Here is a 15,771-nt window from a genome sequence, read left to right on the forward strand (position 1 = left end):
CTATATAAATGGCATTTACAAAAGTGGTAAGCGTACGTTCGTATGTCTCTCGCGAACACCTGACACATTTGGACTGGCTGCGACATTTTTATGTATTTGATTTTAATGAAAGCCTAGCAGGAGAGAGCTTTTCTCTGCCTGCTCCTTCATTTAACAAGAAGGACAGCAACGACGTCAGTTTCTCGTCCGGTCTTTGTATCCCCTCCTCCGCCGCAAACAATACGTATTCGGATGAGAGTGCGCAGCCAAGACTGTTGGGAGAGAGAGAGTGCTGTTATGTAAGGGATAATGTACAGAACGCCGGTCATTATCGGGAAAATAAGCCATCAGCAGAGAAATAGTCCGCCAAAGACGTTGACGTCGCTTAGCAACCGGACACGCTGGGGTTGATGAGTTACCGGACTACTTGCTGAGTTATACGAAAGACACTAACAAAAATCACTAACTTTCGTTTTCCACATTTATGTTTTAAAAATTTCCGTTTGAATAGCTTTTATGCGTGATTAAATGCAATTGACAGACATTGTTGATCTTGGCAGGTATCAGTTTATTATGTTATGTTATGTTTATGAATGGCAGTGGCATGGCCACCCTACTCACTGTACCTTGCACATGTTTAAAATAAAAACATGAATATAGGAACCTGTGTATTATTTGAATATCTTAGTATTGAATGCAAAATAACAAGGTACATACATGGCACTATAGGACCAGTTTAATATAAAACACCATTTTATACAATATATAAGTAGGGGGTCCCCGCTCCATCTCTCCGTCAGTTTGGGGGTCCTTGGCCTGGAAAACGTTGAAGACCCCTGCTATAAACGATATCGAGTGTACCAGTGTTTCCGCTAGAAAAGATTGGTGCCGGTCATGTGACCTGGAAGGTTTCGTTTTAACATTTCTTTTTTTACTTCTTTCGATATTTGGCAGCTGTGAAGCGTGCTGCTGCTGACTTAAAGTCAAATGTATCGAGAGTGTCTCTGCTGCTTGCAATGCGCATAAGCCAGCGTCCGTTTTGATAAATAGACCCTTAAATGACAGATTCTGGTGAATTTTGTGGAAATAAATGGACAACATTCAGACATGAGATGAACAAACCCAATATAAGCCTATATTACAGTAGCATCTTTATGTAGAGCACCAGAGCTCTTGGGATCCTGGGCCTGGTAGGCCTGTTCAGGTAACCATCCCTGCTTTTAAAGGGATACTTCACCAGCGGAGATATTTATAAGGTTATATGAAGGAAATAATTCTATGCATTATAAATGTGCAAAAAGAATTGAAATTGGTTCATCCTAGCCTGAGAAAAGGCAGAAAGTGTCACTCTGGCTCAAAATTAAGAAATCCTCCAACTCCCACAGTGCATTGCGCTCGCTGCACCGCCCGCCTGTTTCCGTTTGGAGGGGGAAGGACCCAAGGTCCTAGCGCGACTGTTAGCGCGAGCAAACTTTGTGTAAACATATCCCCGTGATACGTTGACTAGTTTAGACTTCTGCCCTCGTTTTTTCAAACGTATCATTTGTATATTACTGTACAGCATAAAAACATTTGCTAATTACAGTAGCTCAGCATATCAAGTATTTGTACTCAACCTTTTGTCCCCAGTTGAAATAAGTGTTTATCTTATACAGTAGGCCTACTTTAGTATAACAGCACTTGGGTTAGTAAACAAATCACAACAACCAACATGAATTTGAGGTTTTATTCATGAAAAAATATGAACTATTTACAACAATAAAACGTGTAGGGTGCGTTTGCTAGAGTCAAAATAGTCACAGCTCATCTTGAGCATCTACTGTCTCCTGGTAGCCACGGTACTGCCCATCTTGTGCTGGGAAATTTGCTCTGATGGCCTGGACAACACAGGAAGCCGATACTGGCTAAGAAAGAAAGAGAACAACATTAGCAAAGCAAGATAAATGATGCCTTGCGTAGCCTATACAGCATCACACGGACTTCAAGCTAACGTAACGTAGCCTATGCTCTGCCAATAAGATCGGCTACTTTCCGATAACTACATTGTCACGTTCCCCGGGACTCAAAACTATTGTAGCCAATGTGTTAGTAAAACAACAAACACTTACTCTATGCTCAGACGTCTGTTTCTACCGGCGAGCTTTGCCTGGCGTTATTAGTTGACTTTCTGGGTCCGGAAATATGTATCCAATACCCAACTGTTCAGATGAGGTGAGAGGTTACACACATGGCCCGGTCCTCGCCAGATTCAGCCATTTATTCTAGAAGAAAAATTCTTCCTGGCTAAATTCTGGCTCGTACAAACAGCCCTGAATGTCCGAATCCAACAATAGATTTTCAAAATCCACTTTGGCTGTTTCACATTGCAAATTTGTTCTCTAGTTAAGCGGTGAAGAAACATGGCAGACATTGTGTTTACATTGTGTTTACATCTCGTACGCGAGCTCCCGCCCCCCCTCATTGCTTATTGGTTGGCTCACAAATTTGCGCAACCAGTGGTTTGTAGTCCTCAGCTCTTCTAGCAGGCAAGCGAAGTTCTCCTGATATGACGTCTCGGGAGAAACCTAGATCAGTAAAGCTGGGCCAAGGGAAGACTGGGTTAGACTGAGGAATAGAAAACTTTTTTTATATATTACAATAGCGATTTTATAGAACGCCGATTCTGAATGGGTGAAGTATCCCTTTAACTAGTCAGTTACCGGCGTACTTACTGTTTGTAGTGTTGCACGGTATACCGATACTAGCAAGGTATCATGATACCCTCACGCAAAAAACGATATGATTCGCAAATTTTTTAGTATTGATACTTTTATTAAAATAACGTTCTGTGTCTCTGCAGCGAGCCGCTCCAACTCATGCTCCATAGAGGCTAGTCAGTGGGCGTGCCCTTCAGCTCGCACTAAGCCAGAGCAGCAGCAGCCAGTTCACTGAGCGAGTGAGAGTGAGGCAACGAAATCGCGCAGGTTCGGAAGCGCTTGCCGACAGTCCTTCGCGTATACATGGACATTTCTGATCCGATTAGATTTCTAATCGGAGTAGATCTATTCCTATCATGAAATCTGAACGTACTGTATATCGTTACACCGCGCCTGAAAGCTATCAGGCATGATAATATCATCCGCTTTTGGCCGTGATATTTTATATTTTATAACACTATATTGTATAGATACCTATATATTATTTTATATTATATTATTTAGATATGGAGCTCCGGGAGTCCGCAAACAGCAACAATCAGTTCTCCTCCATGCTGCTGTTCACTCTTGACTGCTTGAACGCTGATTGGCTGTTATGTTACGTCCCTCAGGGAGTGAACGCTGATTGGCATTGTGGGAGTTGTCGTCTTCAATCCACAAGCGCCAAAAAGTCACTGTCAAAAAGTCACTTCTCGGTCAAGGAGGCACAAAATTTAAAATTTATGCTACTATTTGACTAAATATATGACCCACTTTCAATACAGATTCATCTATCTACTGGTGAAATTCTCCTTCAACAATCTTGACTCAAAAACTTGGATAGAAATGAGTGAGGGGAAATCTAAGAGAAGCAGGAAATGGTCGAATTTCTTTGCCGCAAAAAATACCAAATGGAGTACTCTGATGAGGGAGATGGCGCCTATTCTAGCTTGCGGTGAAGTAGCCCCTGAACCCCCACCGAACAACAAGCAAATCTTCTTTGACTATAACTACGCCTTCGAGGTGATGGAGAAGCGGCGAGCCTGGGGATTAAAAAAGCACGAAAAGAAAAGTGCAACCGATTCCAATCTCCCTCAGCTCATGAGCAGGAAGCCGCCCGTTAGCTCAGGGCGTGGGAATCACAAGTCACAAAGAAGCTTCAGCGGTTTGGGAGACCACATGTTGAAAAGACTGCCACAAGAGGACAATATGTGAATTCTTTGGAAATATGGGAGAACATTTTGATACATTCTACTATTTGCAAATAAGATGATCACCGATTGCTCGGAATACTATGGCTAATCTTGGACTCATCTAGGGGATACGGAGTGTACATGTAGGTCAGTCGCATATACCACCCCCGCTGCTACAATTCTCCGGCCATCCTCCCGCTCCAATGTACCCTCACTCGCAAACAAGACCCCGGGGTACTTGAACTCCTTCACTTGGGCTAATGACTAATTTCCAACCTGGAAAAGGCAATCTATGGTTTCCTGCTGAGAGTCATGGCCTCAGATTTAGCCCTGCCGCTTAACACTCAGCTGCTAGCCAATTCAGTGAGTGCTGAAGGCCACAGGCCGATGATGCCATCAGGACCACATCATCTGCAAAACGCAGTGATGAGATCCTCAGACACTCAACTGCAACCCCTCCCCACCATGACTATGCCTCAATATCCGACCCATGAATATCAATTACAGGATTGGTGGCAAAGCTCAGCCCTGGCGGAGGCCGACACCTACGGGCAACGAAACTGACTTGCTAACGAGAACGTGGAATCAGCTGTCGCTTTGGGAGTACAGAGATTGGATGGCTCTGGGTGGCCCCCTCACCCCGTACTCCCGCAGCACCTCTCACAGTTTCTCCCGGGGGACCCGCTCATACACCTTCTCCAGATCCACAAAACACATCTAGACCTGATGGGCATTCTCCAAGGCCCCCTCCAGGATCCTTGCAAGAGTTAAGAGCTGGTCCATAGTTCCACGTCCGGGGCGGTAATTTGCACACACTCTCTGGTCCCCCTTTTTGGACTGGGGAACCACCACCCCGGTTTCCCACTTCTTTGGCACTGTACCAGACTCAATGCAATGTTGAATGGGCATGTCAACCAAGACAGCCCCTCAACACCCGGAGCTTTCAGTATTTCTGGCTGGATCTCATAACTCCCTGGGGCTTTGCCATTGCGGAGATGTTCGACTACCTCAGTGACTTCCACCAGGGAAATTGACGACAAACCCCCATCAGCCTCAAGCTCTGCCTCCATCATAGAGGGCGTGTAAGTCGGATTCAGGAGTTCCTTAAAGTGTTCCTTCCAGCGTTCGACTACCCCGTTTCCCCCTCCTGAGGTGCCAGATGGTCTTCCAGAAACACTTTGGCGCCGACTGAAAGTCCTTCTCCATGGCCTCTCCGAACCTCTCCCACACCGAACCCTCCACGCTGCTTGGCCTCCAACACGGCAGCGGCAGCAGACATTAACGGGTGGAATTGAAACCCCTATTTAAATCTAAGTTCTCGTATAGATTCAGTTATCTCTAGATTTATTTGGGTGGGTAAAAAAACACGGGTAAGATATAAATCTTACAAATACTGAATGTGAGAGGCGGATTGGCCCTTCCCTGTCTGATCGATTATTATAGGGCATCTTAAATTCGTCAACTTGTTGGTTGGTGTACCCCAGATTATAGATCAAGATGGAATGAGATAGAGAGCTTGATGGGAAAGGGAATACCAGTTAACTCATTAGTTGGAGATCCATCATTAACTTATCATCTTTCAGATCCCAATAACCCCTGGATAACAAACTTGCTTAAGATATGGAAAGAAATTATCAAAAGATTCCATCTGATTCCGGCAGGTCTGACATTCTTCAATGGTTAGTCTATGATCTGGATTTTAAGCCCTGTAAACATGACTCAAAGTTTAGTAACTGGAACTTAAGCGGCCTTATGGCATATTGCACACTTTAAAACAAAGGTTCAGTCTTGAGCTTCCGGCACCTCAAGGACAACTTTAATCGTAATATTCAAGACCTCTTTATATGTATGCAAATCAGAGACAACATCTGCAAGAAACTTCCAAAAGCTGAAATTATAATGGAAGAAGAGAACATTGGAATTTTCAGGAGGGCCTATAACGATTCTCCCTACCGATCTCTTCAAGGTCTGAAAAAATACCATCATTTGTATTAAAACAAGGTGGGAAGCAGAGGGAGGTTTCACAATTACACTGAAAGAGTGGGAAAGGATCTGTAGACAGCAATGTGCAACAACAAGCTCACCCTCCTGGAGAGATTTTAGCAGGAAAAATGTGAATATTTATTTTTGTAATATGGTGCAATATAGTAGATATTCTAATCAGACCACATGCTGGAGGTCCTGGGACATGCATTGGCCAATCACTTTCTCATTTTCTGGAATTGTCCCTCTGTGGCTCCATTTTGTAGAAGGGTCCAGGGCGTACTGGAGCCAGTCTTTAAGAGGAAAATCTATTTAAATTTCAAAATAATGGATCTGGGAGATTTATCACACTTTGCTTAGCAAAGTGTGATAAATACCTTTTGAGGGTTTTGCTGGTTGCATGCTAAAGAGCTATCACCAGGAAATGGCTTAAGAAAGACCCACTGCCCATTAAAGAGCGGATTGATTTGGTCTATAATATATTTATAATGTAGAGGATCACATTTAAATTAAGAACTTTGTCATAATGGCGTTTTTGTCAACTATACAGTCCGACTTTCTATAACATTAACACATGTACGACGTATCTCTCAGGATTTAATACTTGCCCCAACTCTGAGCACCTTTAAAACAAGACTGAAGACTTTTATGTTTGCTTTAGCTTTCTGCCAAATCTTAAATACATTTCACTTTCTAAAATGCTTTTTAAACCTCTTTATTTTCTATTTTATTGCTAAAATGCCTTTTTAACTTTGCCTTTATTTTCTACCAGAAAGATACATGATCTGATACCAGAGATAACGGATAAGTGTTTGAGACCCAAGTTCTGTCTGGGTTAAAGTCCTAGAATCTGGGTTGGAGTCCCAGAGAAAGGACCAAGTTCCTTTAGGTCAGGTTGGAGACCCAGAGAAAGGACCAAGTTCCTTTAGGTCGGGTTGGAGTCCCAGAGAAAGGAACAAATGCCTTTAGGTCGTGTTGGAGTCCTGACGTGGGTAACTTTGAAGGGTTTGAGAGCCGAGTTCTGTCTGGGTTAGAGTCCTAGAATCTGGGTTGGAGTCTCAGAGAAAGGACCAAGTTCCTTTAGGTTGGGTTGGAGTCCCAACTTGGGTACCAGAGAGACTGTTGATCTGATCTTAAATACATTGCACTTTCTATAAAGCTGATCTATTTTACTCATTTTTTGCATATGTTTTCTTTTAATTATCTATTAATTTATTTTTTTGTATGACAATGTTTATATGTGAAGCACTTTGAGTCTGCCTTGTGTATGAAAAGTGCTATATAAATAGAGTTGCCTTGCCTTACCTTGCCTCAGTTTAATATCATTTTGTGTCAAAGAGCAGAGTTGTTTTATGGTGATATCTAAGATAAAAATCTGTGGGTGATATGTAAGCATTATTACAGTAAATATACAGTATACATCAGTAAGCATGCACAAGTGTGAGGCCACGTACCTATGTGTGTATATAAGCGTAAAATTTGACTTTTTGACTTGTGCTTTGGATTAGAAATGGATCCTCTCCCTAATCTTTATTTTTTGTTTGTTTTGATGTCCTGCGGACAAATGTACCACCTTTGTTCTGTAAAAGAAAACTCAATAAAAAGTTAAAGATAAGAAAGATAGAGTTCTACATTAATAAATTGCTTATTTAAGATGGTTAGATGTTTAAGTGTAGGTATTGGGTTATAGATGGTTAAATTTAGGTAAGCGTTTAGGTGACAGATGGTTAAGTTAAGAGATGGTAAATAAATTGGCATGAATTATTCTTGAGTTACTCACTTGAGTTAAATAGTTGATGCAATTCTGAGAGCGTAACAAGGCCTCCGGGACATCCTGTGCCGAAGGCCTTGTTACACTCTCAGGATTGTGTTATGAAACTGAAGTCTCCATTACTGCAGGCCCATACTCCATATCTCAGGTAGGCCACCACTAGATTGCCCAAAAAGCATCTCAAAATAAGGCAATACATCGTATACCAAATTCGACCCTATTTCAATTTTCATTCAGAGCCAAAACACAGTGCAGCTCAACCTTCTGCCACAGTCTATCACAATGTCAATATTGCCATTGAATTTTATAAAAACTGTTTAGCTCCTCACTTTTTCCATCTAAATCGCAATTCTTGGTCAATAAACACAGCTGTGAATATGCAAATTAATTTGGATGTTTATATAAATGTGTCAACTTTTAATGTACAAATGTGCTAGTACTCTTGGAATCTAATTACTATCAAAAATGGAATAGCCAAGTCCTGTTCAATGTGCACTTTAAAAAATAAATATTTGCTGGCAAATAAAGTTTACAGGTCAAACAGACCTTTAGGAGTTAGGGTCATTATGACCAAAATGTGACCATTGTCAATAAATATTGTCACGTCTTTCTAGTTAAGTGATGTGATAGGACAGTTATTTTTCTTACTACCCTTAAAACTAATCTTGATACAAGCCATCAAAGGGTGTAAGAGGGTGATGTCAAGAAAAACATTGCCCTAAAAAGTGGAGGTGACCTTGGGGGTTGGGTTTATAATAAGTCACATATAACCACATATAAAAGCAGTGGCCAGCCACAACAGGAGACTAGTGGATTCCTCTGATCAGCCAGATCAAAGGACATGGTGGGACATTCGAGTGTACCCTTAGGTGTAGCACTAGTGCTGCTGGGTTGCTATGCTGGAAACTTGGTGGTAGCTCAGAAGGGTGCTCAGCACCCTCAGCCGTCCTTTCCGGCATATCCACCTCCACAAGACCGTCAGCCACCAAAGGCACCATCCTGGATGGCATATCCGCCACCACAAGACCCTCAGCCACCGAAGGCACCAGAACATCCGCCTCCACAGTACCAGCAGCCACCAAAGGCACCAGAACATCTGCCTCCACAGTACCAGCAGCCACAACAGGCACCGCCACAGTACCAGCAGCCACCAAAGGCACCAGAACATCCACCTCCACAGTACCAGCAGCCACCAAAGGCACCAGGACATCCGCCTCCACAGTACCAGCAGCCACAACAGGCACCGCCACAGTACCAGCAGCCACCAAAGGCACCAGGACATCCGCCTCCACAGTACCAGCAGCCACCAAAGGCACCGCCACAGTACCAGCAGCCACAACAGGCAACAGGACATCCGCCTCCACAGTACCAGCAGCCACAACAGGCACCGCCACAGTACCAGCAGCCACAAAAGGCACCAGGACATCCACCTCCACAGTACCAGCAGCCACCAAAGGCACCGCCACAGTACCAGCAGCCACCAAAGGCACCAGAACGTCCGCCTCCACAGTACCAGCAGCCACAACAGGCACCGCCACAGTACCAGCAGCCACCAAAGGCACCAGAACGTCCGCCTCCACAGTACCAGCAGCCACCAAAGGCACCAGAACGTCCGCCTCCACAGTACCAGCAGCCACCAAAGGCACCGCCACAGTACCAGCAGCCACAACAGGCACCAGAATATCCAAAGCAACCATCCTGGCCAGCACAACGACCCCCAATGAAGCCCTCTCAGGTTCAGTTTGATGCAGCTGGTAAAGGGCAAAATCTGCAGAATCCAGGACAAGAAATGTCTCCTCATCCCAAAAGCTGTGAGGTGGACATACCCCTGAGGGTTCCCTGTGGAGGTCCTGGAATATCCCCCGCTGCTTGTAAGGAGATCCATTGCTGCTCTGACATAAATGGATGCTACTATGGAAAAGCAGGTGGGTGTTAAGAAACATTGAACAGGAAATTGTATTATTTTAAATATGAAAAATTGTAGAAGACCTCTTCTAATTATTGTGTCTTTGCTACTATAGTGACCGTCCAGTGCACCAAGGATGCCAGCTTCATTGTAGTCGCTGCCCGGGATGCTACTCTTCCCAACATCGACCTGGAGTCCATTTCTCTGATGAGCTCAGAGCCTGGTTGCACTCATGTTGACTTTAATTCACTCTTTGCAATCTACCACTTTCCTGTAACTTCCTGTGGCTCCGTTGTTATGGTATGTATGTATTATAAATATTTTTTACAACAGATGTAAAATCCCTTATTGTCACTATCATTATGATCAATTGTATAAGTTTAATGGCTACTCCCGCAGGAAGTCCAAGGATCTATAATCTATGAGAACAGGTTGTTCTCCGCCTACGAAGTGGGTGTCGGACCCTTGGGAAGCATCACCAGGGACAGCTACTATGAGTAGGTCAACGTTTTTAGATCAACGTTGCTATTAAATATACCTCTGTCACTCAGACGTACGTCACTTTTACTTTTTTTTCAGAGTGCGCTTCCGGTGTATATACCGTGGGGTTTCTGTGGTGACACTGATGACTGAAACAATGAACCTGGCAGGGCCTATAGCCATAGCTCCAGTCATTGGACCCATTCAAGTGGAGCTAAGATTGGGAAATGGAGTATGCACGACAAAGGGCTGTGATGCAGGTAAAAACAACAGACAAAAAGCCAACAGAGATAGTCCTAGTGATTTTAATCATTCATTCATTTCTACTGCAGCTATTTTTTCCAGAAAGAAGTATCTGAACTAGAAATGTTCTCAAGAATAAAAATGTGCCCATCCACAGATGGGTCTCTGTAATTCGATTTATTGTGGTCCAGTTTTGAGAGACAGTTATGATACAGCTATAAGTGTTATTCAAACTTCAGCCACTAGAGGCTACTTATGGGAAAAAGGACAAAAATATTCCAGGATTTTTACACAATTAATCATTAACCCAAATGTCTCTTTCTTGCAGTGGATGTTGCATATGACTCATACTACTTGGATTCAGACTATCCTGTTGCCAAGTTGTTGAGGGATACAATTTATATAGAAGTGTGTCTCCTGAACATGATCGATCCTAGGCTTATTCTGATTCTGGGTCGCTGCTGGACCACCACCCAACCCAACCCACACAGCATGCCCCAGTGGGACATCCTCACTGACGGGTAAATATATAGCAATGTTAAATAAGGGATCCAAATATCACTTACTACTAAACTTACTGTGGCATAATACTACTTAAATAATATATGTTTGGACAACTTTCTCAGATAAACATCAAGAGCCAATTCTAACATTATTTTCCTTCTAATGTTTGTTATTTGTTCAGATGTCCGAACCAGGGCGACCGTTACCTGTCCACTCTGATTCCTATCGGTCCTTCATCTGGCCTGCCGTTCCCTAGTCACTACAAGCGTTTCACTTTCCAGATGTTTACCTTTGTGGATCAGGACATGAGCCCCCTTAGGGAGCAGGTGAATCAATAATCAATTATCCCATAGTAATCCACTCCTAAAGAAGTTTCTCATCCCTAACATGGTTGGTTGTTCCAGATTTATATCCATTGCAGCACTGAAGTGTGCACACCTGGACAAGGCGAACAATGTGATTCCAGCTGTGGGGGCAGAAAAAGTGAGTGCATCCATTCTGTACTTGCTTGGCAGAATTTGTGGCGATGTTGTGTTATTTCAAATAACCACCTTCCTCCGTACCCGTCCACAGAAAAGAGGGACATTGCTACGACCGCTGTGGCGAGGGAACCCAGGATGGTGATGACCGTTGGGCCGCTCCTGATGGGTCAGGTAGAGGAGGCCCATCAGGTCCCATGATGAATACGAGTGGTTTCGACATTAATATTGTGCACAACCATTTATGTTTTAAATGATCATTATACATGAAATTAAACCAGATGGCTAATCACACGATTCAAAGTTTTGTAATTTCTTCTGCACAAAGAACATTTTTACTGCAAAAAACGACAAAGCTCACAGAGCTTGTAATTTTCATTTAATGTTATCTTCTGCAATATAATCAAAATCTATGGTTGACGTCGTTAAATACATTGGGACAGAGCTCGACACGTCTCTGTCATTCTCACAGCACGCTGACTCTGTATACAAGAAATCCCAGTAGCGCCTCCACCTGCTGAAGAAGCTCAGAGTTTTTAATGTCGGCAAGGACATTTGAACTGTGGTTTACTGTTCACTCATTGAATCCATACTTTCAGGATCTCAGCCTGGTACAACACCTTCACCATCAAACACAAAACAAAACTTGCCCGGATAGTAAATCAGGCCGGCAAATTATTGTCTTTCCCCAAACCCCAACAGCCAATACAATCACACAGGACCCCACCCACCCCCTTCGCCAATCCTTTGAGTTACTGCCACCAGGTCGATGCTACAGGGTCCTGTTGGCACGAAAAAACATCTGCAAAAAATCTTTTATCCCCACTGCCATCACCACCCTGAACAGTCACAAATGGGCAACATATCATACTCCATTAAGTCATCCCTTTGCACTGCTTGCATTCTTTTGCATTCAATTATTGTCATTGTTTTGGATTGTCTGTCTTGTGTATATTTATTTAGTGTAAATTGAACGTGCCCTGTCAAAGACGAATATCTGTCACTTGTTACAAACAATAAAGTTCTTATCTTATCTTTGTCTTATCTTATATCTGTTGATTTCATAAACGATTCATCCAATAATTTGGATAATTCTATTCAGTGGTATACCACTTAAGATAAACTTGGAGCCACTGTCATGTACACATTACATGTACACGTACACATAATGTAGACATGTACTGATTTCAGTTTCTTGGACTACCATTACACCAACAAATGACGATACAATGAAACAATGCTTGAGTTAAATAACATGACAACCCAAACAAGATCATATATATTGATATAGAGGAAACTGCTATCCTCATGTGAATAGAAAGGACTCAAGCGGGAGTTCATAAAGAACTTTATTATCACGGTCAGCAGAGAGGTGAACCATGTTGACCTCACAGACTGAAATGATCAAGTGAACCGTCAGCATAAGGCAGACTCATGGGCGCTGCTCTGTAATCAACTTCAACGCTTGACATTTCAAACACTTAAGACAATAACTATTCTGACACATGGCCATGCGTGAATTGACATCTTATATTTGAAATGTAAAGGATAGTGTGTGTGTGTGTGGTAGTGCATATATACACACCTAAATAACTCATTTTAGGATAAACTGGTCTTACCAGTTTATCCAAAAATGGATAAAAAAAATAACCTCAAAGTTGTTGAGGTTATTTTCATGGCTTCTCATCTAATTAGAATAAAAATAATAGGATGAAAACTTTTCATTTTCACAAAGTAAATTACAAAGTACATTCACTTTGTTTTACCAGGTAACATGTAAACATAAAGTACTCAGCCAGAAACATTACATACACATTCTTGGTTTTTCACCAAAATCAACATAATCTGATGATATCAATGTTGTTCAAATGTGCATTTGGAAACTAATTGTCTTTTATTTGGATTCAACCACCTTTAAGGCCAATGTTCATACCAAAACTCATTTCAGAATAAAAATCCCAAAGACCACCAGATGTTTTTTTTCCTGCTAGTACAGTAAAATACTCAGTTTGATTGTCTTGCAAGTAAAGCCCCTGTGCTTTGTCTTGAGGAAACAGTCTATACTGCTGATCCCACCTCTCAGGCCAACTCAAATAAAACACTGTCCAATGTTTCACTGCTTAAATGGAAAGGTAAGGGAAGTCAGGTGGGTGCCTGCTCAAACGGGCCCTTACCCTTGACGTAGTGTACCAGTTACGGGCCCGGATCAAGCCCGAGCCTCCTTGTGAAAAGTCCCCACACACATTTTAAGTACTGCTCCGGCCCCCAGCCCCCTGACTGCACAGTAAACACACGCAAACATGTTTGCTCATGAACCAGAAATGCAGCCTCCCCAAAATCAGTCAGACTTGTCCTTCTTCTTGCCACCTCCTCCTCCTCCTCCTCCTATGGGAACCCTGGAGGCCACAGCCGAACCCACTGCAGACACGCCTCCAGCCACGGCACAGACGCCTCCCTTCACCAGGCCTGCTCCCATGACGGGCACCGCGGCCAGAGTGCAGACCGTCGTCTTGGTGATGTCCAGGCTCTTCCCCCCCATCCACAGCACACCGCCCATGGTGGCACCCAACGCCCCCTTGGTGGCACCGAACAGGCCCCCTGTCACCCTGCCCAGGAGGCTGGGCTGGGTGGGGGGATGATCCTTCTGAGGGTCTGTGACATGACAGGAGGACACGCCGTGTAGGTGTTATATATCAATGGCCCACAAAGAAAAGGTGCAGGCATGCAATCCCCTCTGCAACGTATAATCTATTTAGATATGCAACATATGGATCCACTAAGTGGCATTACGGAGATCATGTAGTACTAGGTGGATGTTTATACACCCATCAAACTTTACCTCCAGCTGTAGTCTCATCCTTAAGGCATGGAGGAACTTCCTCTGCTCCCTTCTCTTGAGGGTTCATCGCTGGGATATAGGGGAGGTCAGCTAGGTTATGTTCATGTTATACACTTCTGTGCACACATAGTATATCCAATGTTATTGCAAATGGTCGTCCGTGTGCCGTAAAGGGGAAAAACACTAGACTTGATGAAAGATAGTAAATGTGCCACAATGCCGTCCCCCCTCTTGTTGAGCCTCACCATCGTTCGTCTCACACAGAGATACATAGAGGACTACATCTCACACATGTGTAGTTTAAAAAAAACTATTTACTTTGGGTGTGCTGATTCTGCCGACAAAACAAGGTAGACCTGTTCCTTGTTCCGTACGCAAGAGGTGTCCAAAAACAACAGGATAACTTTTTTTTTTTGTTAGATATATCGGGTCTTACATACCTTGTGGATCACTATTCTATAAACTGCAAATTATGAGAAAAAACACGATAAAGGAAGTGTAGAGGTGCAACTTCTACCGAGTCATGCACCTCGACATTCAGCCTCGGAGAAGTTGTAGGCCAACATCTACTGCTTCATAACATTTCCTGCTCCATAACATCTCGCTTAAACCAATACAGTTGTCCATCCCTTGTACTTGATAACATAAAACATCCATTGTATGCACCGTGAAAAGCCAAACGCATGGCCCAGCCCTGTGTGTACTGTGAGCGAACGTAAACTCTTGCATAAGCCCAACTCACTTTAACGCATTCGCGTTCATTATGCCAACTTCACTAAGTACAACTGCATCCACATAACAGTATTAATACTAGAGAGAAATAACTTTCACACATTCATAGCACAGTATTAAAAACGGAGCTGATGCCGTGCGTGGTTCTCCACAGTTAAAGAACTAACCCTATTAACCCTTTGTTATCCAACTTGCAGCACTAGTTTAAATTAATGATCTCCGTCCTACCTGCTGGTCTCAGACAGGGACACGTCGGCAGAAACCTTCTCCTTCAACGAGGAGCTCCGGGTGGAGATCCGGCGTCACATCTGTTCTGAATAAAGCTGAATCTCCACCCCCGTTTCAAACCCGTTCAGTGGCGCAGCGCCTACAGGCCAACTCCTTGCACTGCAGGCCTCCACCTCTCTGTAGGGTCAGACCGGTTCTCCACTGAGTGGACCAGGAGGGACCTGTCTAGTCCATATGGACCAGTGGGGACTTGACTAGTCCATATGGACTATATGGACCGGACTATATGGAATAGACTAGTCCATATGGACCGGTCGGGACTAGACTAGTCCATATGGACCATATGGACTCGACCACATTGACTAGACTAGTCCATTTGGTCCAGTCCATATGGACCAGTCGAGGCTAGACTAGTCCATATCGACCAGTATGGACCATATGGACTGGACTATATGGAATAGACTAGTCCATATGGACCAGTCGGGCCTAGACTAGTCCATATGGTCCATATCATCCATATATTCTCATTTGAGAGTGAGCTGCCAAATCCTTTTCCAAAGTGAATAGACTTTGATCTCTTAAAGTAGTATAAGCCTCAGGCTCGTCATAGGACTCCATTTGTTCTCAATTCATATCGAGAAGATATCATATCTAGAAGCTGCACATCATTTATAGGTTGGATTTTTTTTTTGAGGACTCAATAATGACTCAAATAATAATAAATAAAAGGTCAAAGTCACCAAATGATAAACCTATTTA

General features: G+C 43.3%; 2 protein-coding genes across 2 annotated transcripts; one reads left to right on the plus strand and one right to left on the minus strand.

Moving 5' to 3' along the window:
* Nucleotides 1-9,514: 9,514 nt before the first annotated feature.
* LOC307080736 (uncharacterized protein) lies at nucleotides 9,515-11,072 on the plus strand (the record flags this gene model as incomplete). The annotated part of the gene is made up of 3 exons (XM_079743601.1): nucleotides 9,515-9,526; nucleotides 9,907-10,004; nucleotides 10,916-11,072. 3 exons carry the CDS (start codon nucleotides 9,515-9,517, stop codon nucleotides 11,070-11,072), a joined length of 267 nt encoding a protein of 88 aa, XP_079599727.1.
* A 618-nt stretch (nucleotides 11,073-11,690) lies between these two features.
* tmem263 (transmembrane protein 263) lies at nucleotides 11,691-15,131 on the minus strand. Its single transcript, XM_079742635.1, has 3 exons — nucleotides 15,013-15,131; nucleotides 14,053-14,121; nucleotides 11,691-13,865 (listed from the first exon to the last, which is right to left on the minus strand). Exons 2-3 carry the CDS (start codon nucleotides 14,117-14,119, stop codon nucleotides 13,552-13,554), a joined length of 381 nt encoding a protein of 126 aa, XP_079598761.1. The 5' UTR covers nucleotides 14,120-14,121; nucleotides 15,013-15,131; the 3' UTR covers nucleotides 11,691-13,551.
* Between the last annotated feature and the right edge of the window lie 640 nt (nucleotides 15,132-15,771).

This window comes from Pollachius pollachius (assembly GCF_949987615.1).
Source record: "Pollachius pollachius genome assembly, chromosome: 9".
Lineage (NCBI taxonomy): Eukaryota > Metazoa > Chordata > Actinopteri > Gadiformes > Gadidae > Pollachius > Pollachius pollachius.

What these genes read in the sequence shown, in the direction of transcription:
- tmem263 (XM_079742635.1), bottom strand. Translation starts at nt 14,119, where the DNA reads ATGAACCCTCAAGAGAAGGGAGCAGAGGAAGTTCCTCCATGCCTTAAG. An exon ending in GGATGAGACTACAGCTGGAG is followed by an intron (nt 13,866 to 14,052) that starts GTAAAGTTTGAT and finishes GTCATGTCACAG; the next exon opens with ACCCTCAGAAGGATCATCCC.